At 34.5% G+C, this 7509-nt stretch overlaps 1 protein-coding gene across 2 annotated transcripts; it reads left to right on the forward strand.

The window, feature by feature from the left end:
- Positions 1-2370: 2370 nt before the first annotated feature.
- On the forward strand, positions 2371-6871 carry LOC106407553 (CSC1-like protein ERD4). Of its 2 annotated transcripts, none has more exons than XM_013848432.3 (6): positions 2371-3052; positions 3497-3654; positions 3738-4013; positions 5059-5882; positions 5952-6207; positions 6297-6871. In XM_013848432.3, the coding sequence occupies exons 1-6, from the start codon at positions 2782-2784 to the stop codon at positions 6678-6680; spliced, it is 2169 nt and encodes a 722-aa protein (XP_013703886.2). In that variant the 5' UTR covers positions 2371-2781; the 3' UTR covers positions 6681-6871. The 2 variants fall into 2 exon arrangements, with proteins under 2 accessions (XP_013703886.2, XP_022558522.1); XM_022702801.2 differs by having other exon boundaries at positions 5952-6135.
- The last annotated feature ends 638 nt before the right edge of the window (positions 6872-7509 follow it).

Consider the following 7509-nt stretch of genomic DNA (forward strand, 5'->3'; position numbering starts at 1 on the left):
TGCAATCACAAGATGACATTTCCTCGTGCTTTGGCCTCACTCGCACGCTATCGCGGATCACTTTCCGATAGATCACCTATCCTTCCACTACTCTAGCTCAAGCGCGCTTAATTCTGGAGTTCTAAACGGATGTGTGCCGGAAAAGGTAAGCGCACTTTGGTGACATAGGTAGCCAAATCAATTATCTTAAGCCTTTCCATATATCATACCTCTGGATGTTACAAAACTAAACTGAAAAAGTTATAGAAGTATTGGGAATGGTTATTTTAGCCAGGTCCGAAAATCTAAACGATGATTCACCTAAAAAACAAGTTTGGTTTGAGTCCAGATTTATATTAAAAACATATTGGATATTTTGGAATGCGAATCTCATTTTGTATGCAAGTTTTATCTGAAATCTTATTGGATACTCAAATTATTTGAAAATTTTGTATATATTAAATATTTTAGATATATTTCTAGTATTAAAAATCCTTTTCAAAAGTTGTAGATTTGAGTTTTTGGATATAGTTTTGGATTTTGGGTAAAATTTTAGATTTTTAAAAATAGATTATAGTTAGTTTATTGACCAGAAAAATAGATTTTCAGGTATTTTCAAATATTTTTAGATATTTTGAGTATTTGGATATTTTATTGCGCGCGTCTTTGAATTATTCAGAATTTTTAGGTTATAAATATGCGGACCAATCTAATTGTGACACATAACCAAAATTTACCGGTATTTTACAAATATATAGTTTTGTGATCTAGCCGATTTGGAACCGACCGGAACCAACCAAACCCCAAACCAGAAAATTACAAGTACATTATAGGATTTAAATATCTAAGACTCCAAGGATCTGAATCTGTAGAAAACCAATTTGGAACTGATTCGAAGACCAGAATGTCGGTTCGAAAAAACATATTTTTGAAAAATGAAATAGGAAAAAAGAAAAGAAGAAACAAATGAGACGTAGTTGAATTAGGGTTCATCCTTGGGAAATCAGCCAATTCATACATCAACAGAGGATCGCGGTCCCGATCAGTACATACACTCGATACCGATGCTAAAACATACATCAACTGGCGTTTTTTTTTTAAATTTCATACATCAATCCACACTTTTAGGTTAATTCATACATTGACCCTCTTGCCGTTAGTCAAATTATAACAGTGTCTTATGTGGACTTAACGGGTGATTTTGCGGATTAATAGGTTTATTACGTGGATTATTATACATAGCTTAACCAAAAATGACGTCATATTTGGCTCTAATTAAACTGTGTCGTTTTGTTTATTCAGAAACAAAAAAGACCATCTTCCTCGTTGATGTCGCGATAGAAGAGAAAAAAAAACAGAATTTGAGAGAGAGAGAAAGAGAGGAAGATACGAGATTGTGAAGAAGAATTGCGAGATTTGGTGTGACAAAAACGATTAAGAGGAGCTGAAAGCACGCATAAGAGATAATTGTTGGAATTAGGTAAGTTAAATCCTATTATCCGAGAAAATTAATGGGTTTCTGTTTTTGATAAATAAATCATTCGGACCAGGTGTCCTTTTCTTACACCATTCGACAGAAACCCATTAATTTTCTTAGATAATAGGATTGAACTTACCTCATTCCAACAATTCTCTTTTTTGCGTGCTTTCAGCTCCTCTGAATCGTCTTTGTCACACCAAACCTTGCAATTCTTCTTTGCAATCTTGTATCTTCCTCACTTTCTCTCTCTTTCAAACTTTGTTTTTTCTTTCTCTTCTGTCGCGACATCAACGAAGAAAATGGTCTTTTTGTTTCTGAATAAACAAAATGACACAGTTTAATTAGAACCAAATACTACGTCGTTTTTTGGTTAAACTGGACATAATAATCCACGTAATAAACATATTAATCCGCATAATCACCCGTTTAGTCCACATAAGACACCGTTATAATTTGACTAACGGTTAATGTATGAATTAATCTAAAAATGTGGGTTGATGTATGAAATTAAAAAAAAAAATGTGAGTTGATATATGTTTTAGCACATGTATAGAGTGTATGTACTGATCGGGACTGCGGTTCTCTATTGATGTATGAATTGGCCGATTTCCTTTACATCCTTCTTCCATAGAGTCTCTTTCATCAAACACCATCTTTAACCCATATTTATTTTCATCTCTATATTTTCTCTTAAAATATAAAAACTTTATTATAGATGTGGATTTTCTCCAATATATACATTTATTATATAGTTCTTCTATTTATAGGAAAAAATATAGAAAATTGATATTTATATTTCCAAATACAGAGGCAATAAATAAATTTCTCTATATTTCTTCTAAAATAGAAAAATTATACTGTAGAGACATCCATTAGAACAAATCTATTTAGATGATGTTTGGAGATGTACATCGAAGATCCTCTTAAACACGCACTTCACTCTCTTATTAGTACACCTCATCATCTCCTAACCGTTTAACCAATTCTTTCCCTATCCACAAAACCCATTTCCACAGAACAAGCAATACTCTTAATCTTTCTCCGAATTTCTTCTATATTTTTCTTCTCCTTTCCTGTGAACAAAACAAACGAAAAACCTTTCCTCTCACCTTCAATTACCTGAGGAAGGAAGAACAACGAGAGACCTCGCACCCACACTTTTATATCTCTCTTTAATTCACAGCCTTCAACGACAAACGGTTACTTTTGCTTTAAACGGCTACCTTTTTCACTTTCCCTTGACCATAACTCTTCCCCATAAAACTGGGCGCGCTTGAGGAATAGAGAGAAACAGAGACACATAGCCAGAGAGAGAGAGATTGATGGAACTTGAAGCGTTTCTTCTGTCCTTAGGGACATCAGCATTCATCTTCCTCGTTCTCATGTTCCTCTTCACCTGGCTTTCTCGTAGACCCGGAAACGTTTCCATTTACTACCCGAACCGGATCCTCAAAGGGATGGATCCTTGGGAAGGCAGCTCCTTGACCCGAAACTCATTTGCTTGGATCCGTGAAGCTTTGACTTCCTCTGAACAAGATGTCGTTAAGCTATCCGGCGTCGATACTGCAGTCTACTTCGTCTTCTTGAGCACTGGTTCGAACATTCTCTCTCTCTCTCTCTCTCTTTCTCTGCAGCTTTTGTTTGGTTGATTTTGTTGCTTCTGATCTGGGTTTGGAGTTTCATGTAAGAAAGTTTTAATCTTTGGAGACAATTTGATGAAAAAACACGTTTCCTTTTGTTTGTATGTTGTTGTCTCTGTTTGCTCGGTTTCCACCGACACATGGCAGCCCGCGATTGGTTTGTTTTTAATTTTTTTTTAAATCAGACAAAAAAAAAAAAAAAAAAAAAAACCCAAATGGGGGTTTAGGTTTAATCATGCTGTTAAAGTATGTTTTTATCTTTATTACCTGTTGTTTAGTACAACGAAAAGACAAAACAGTTTATTTCTTCTGGATATGTTCAGTGTCTTCTACGTTCCTTAATATTGTTGACAAAAGTGTTTCTGATGGTCTTGAAATTGGCTTTTGTTTGGAACAGTTCTGGGGATCTTTGCTTTGTCCAGTCTTCTCATCTTACCGATTCTACTCCCGTTAGCCGCTACGGACAAGAGTATAAAGAACACAAGGAACGTAACAGACACCACAAGCAAAGGAACGTTTAGCCAACTTGATAATCTATCAATGGCTAACATCACAGTAATTTAAAACAAAACACTGACTTCATTCATTCAACTTTTGTTTTATTCCTTTTAATTAATGCTTTCCTTTTGGTTTTCCAGAGAAAGAGTTCAAGGCTGTGGGCTTTCCTAGGAGCGGTTTACTGGATATCTCTGGTCACATATTTCATGTTATGGAAAGCTTATAAGCATGTCTCTACATTAAGAGCTCAAGCTCTCATGTCTGCTGATACAATTCCGGAGCAGTTCGCTATTCTTGTTAGGGATATACCTTCCCCACCTAACGGACAGACACATAAAGAGTTTATAGATTCTTTTTTCAGAGATATATACCCCGAGACATTCTACAGATCGCTTGTCGTCACAGAAAACAGAAAGGTATCTTCTTGTTCTGTCTTAAAGTTTTATCCCTTTTTTAATTCTTTCGCCTACGAAGAATGTTTTGTCGGGAAAACACGATTTTAGGGTTTCGGAAAACCTGGATTTTATGGTTTTGGAGAAAATTAAAACTTATGAAATAATTAGATGAACTAAATCTCGGGTTTTTGTTTTCATTTATTTTTATATAAATATTTTGTTTTTAATTCTAAATTGATATATATTATAATATATATGTGTCTATCAATTTTTAAAACATAATAAGTTTACTGTATATTTTTTTCATTGAATAGATTGTTTCAAACTTTCACATGTATTTGTATCTTCTTCTATATATATTTTTTTGGATTATTATTTCATTATTAAAATCGTAGCTATATATATAAAGATTAGTAAAATATTGTTTTATTGTCATATTCAAATATATTGTAATATTTCACAAATTTATAAAGTTTTTAAAAAATTAAAATTTTCGCTTCATAGATTTATATTATCGAGTAAATAATAAACATTTAGTTTTTGTTTAATTTTTAAAATAGCCTATATAGTTTAAAATTTGTGTTCATTGGTTTAAGGAATTAAAGATGGATCATTGTTAGATAATATGATTTTTGTTATTTAAAAAAAAATCTTTATAATTTTAAAATTTAACATCGACAAATATTTAAATATTTAGCATATAGAGGTATAGTATATAACATTAAATTATATATATTTAATTTATACTATATATAAATTCAATGGATCATCTATTGTTTAAATCCAATTATTGATAGACCAATAAAAATTTCTGGTATGTCCAAAATTTAAATGATAAGATTATATATTAAATGTAACATGATTTTCTAGGAATATGTCCATTAGGTCTATTTTAAAAAAAATCACATATGAATCAAGGTTATGAATTTTGTTTTAATATATAAGATTTAAAATTATATTGAAATGGGCTGTACATTGTACAGGTTTATGGACCGGCCAATAATGTCCACAGTATGGGCGCCAGACAGACCATTTGACAGCTCTACCTATGTTTCTTGTTTTGTAGGTTAATAAGATATGGGAAGGGTTGGAAGGTTACAAGAAAAAGCTTGCACGTGCAGAAGCGATATTTGCAGCGACTAGTAACCGACCAACGAACAAAACAGGCTTGCTTGGTCTGGCCGGAAAAAAAGTAGACAGCATTGAGTATTATACCGACCTAATCAACGAGTCTGTAGCCAAACTAGAGACAGAGCAGAAAAAGGTTCTTGCTGAGAAGCAGGAAACAGCAGCTATTGTCTTCTTCACCGACCGAGTTACTGCGGCTTTAGCCGCACAGTCTCTACACAGCCAGATGGTCGATACATGGACAGTGACCGAAGCACCTGAGCCTCGCCAGATCCTCTGGGAGAATCTCAACATCAAGTTTTTCACTAGACTAATCAGACAATACTTGATCTACTTCATTGTCGCGATAACCATTTTGTTTTACATGATACCTATCGCGTTTGTCTCTGCGATCACCACTCTTGCGAATCTCCAGAAGGCTATTCCTTTTATAAAGCCGGTTGTGAAGATAACTTTCATAAGAACCATCCTTGAGTCTTACCTTCCTCAGATTGCGCTCATCATCTTCTTGGCGATGTTGCCTAAGTTCCTCATGTTCCTCTCTAAATCCGAGGGGATTCCTTCGCGGAGCCACGCCGTTAGAGCTGCCTCGGGGAAGTACTTTTACTTCTCGGTCTTGAATGTCTTCATCGGTGTGACACTTGCAGGGTCTCTGTTCGACAACTTGAAGGCTCTTGAACAGAAACCCAACTCCATTGTAACCGTTTTGGCTACTAGCCTCCCTAAGAACGCTACTTTCTTCTTGACCTACGTTGCTCTCAAGTGAGTTTTACTTCCTCTCGACTTATATAAAATAGCATTTGTTCTATAAATGTTTATTGAAACTTTCAGGTTCTTTATTGGCTATGGTCTTGAGCTGTCACGGATCATACCGTTGATAATATTCCATCTGAAAAAGAAGTATCTATACAAAACCGAAGCAGAGGTCAAAGAAGCTTGGTATCCAGGAGACCTAAGCTACGCAACTAGGGTTCCCAGCGACATGCTCATCCTCACAATCACTTTCTGCTATTCGGTAATCGCTCCTTTAATCCTTGTATTCGGCGTTATCTACTTCGGTTTAGGGTGGCTCATCCTGAGGAATCAGGTCAGGCTTTCTCATAAAACCCTATTAGGTTTAAGCAATGTTTTCAGGTGATCTTGATCGGTAACAAACGTGATTTTGATCTATGGCAGGCGCTGAAGGTGTATGTTCCGTCATACGAGAGCTATGGAAGGATGTGGCCACATATTCACACCCGCATACTAGCGGCATTGTTTCTGTTCCAAGTCGTTATGTTTGGTTACTTGGGAGTCAAGCTATTCGTTTGGGCGACCCTCTTGGTTCCTCTCATCGTCATCTCTCTCATCTTCGGATACGTGTGTCGCCGAAAATTTTACTTAGGCTTCCAACACACGGCTCTCGAGGTGGCTTGCCGTGAGCTGAAGCAGAGTCCAGACCACGAGGAGATTTTCAGATCCTTCATTCCGCATAGCTTGAGCACTCACAAACCAGAAGATCACCAGTTTAAAGGCGCAATGTCTCGTTATCAAGACTATGCTGCAATATCAGCTGCTTAAGATTTGATTCCAGTCCCTAATTATCTCATAGATTTGTTTTCTTGGTTTTTTTAGAAGCTTTAATTGTTTTGTGATTTTAGGGTGTACTTAGGTCTTTCTTTGTATGTGTTCTTCAGTTGTTGTAACTTGTGACTTTGTAGAAGATACCTTTTAAGACAAGCAATCAATTTAGGATTTTAAATTTCTTTTTATATACTAGGAACTGGTTGGAAGATTATTCAAAATTTCAAACGGCAATATATATATGTTTTCTTCTACGCTTCTTAGATAAAGTTCACAATGTTTAATGAAATATCAAATTGTAAACGCAACCATCTAAACTATTAAAACATGAATACAAATATAAATTGATCCTGACTTTTTCTAAATATTTACTAACCACATTCACTGTTATTTAGAAAAGGCTTTCACGTATGACAAAACGATTTGGCTCATTAAACCTTTGTTTGACCAAAATGTCGTGAAAATCCTAACCACAAAATCTGTAACCAAAATGGGATTCATCTTTATATCACTGTAATCCCAATATCTGCATGAAAAAAATTATATAAATTAGTAAACTGAGATTGTTAAATCATTTTTTACAAAATCTAATTGCACTAAAATTACAATCCAGAACTAATATATAGCTTTAGTAATGAAATTGTAGATAACATCACTAAACCGAATTATATGTATTACATGAATTAGATACAATTTTAAAACCATTTGGTTTAGCTAATATATTAATTGTCAATAAATTGTATCCGAAATTAATTTTAATTTATTCTTTTCAAACAGAAAATCAACGATTGTAGATTTTCTAATTATTTAGTTGGACATAGTATTA

The sequence above is a fragment of the Brassica napus genome, chromosome C5, assembly GCF_020379485.1.
Source record: "Brassica napus cultivar Da-Ae chromosome C5, Da-Ae, whole genome shotgun sequence".
In the NCBI taxonomy this organism is placed as follows: Eukaryota; Viridiplantae; Streptophyta; class Magnoliopsida; order Brassicales; family Brassicaceae; genus Brassica; species Brassica napus.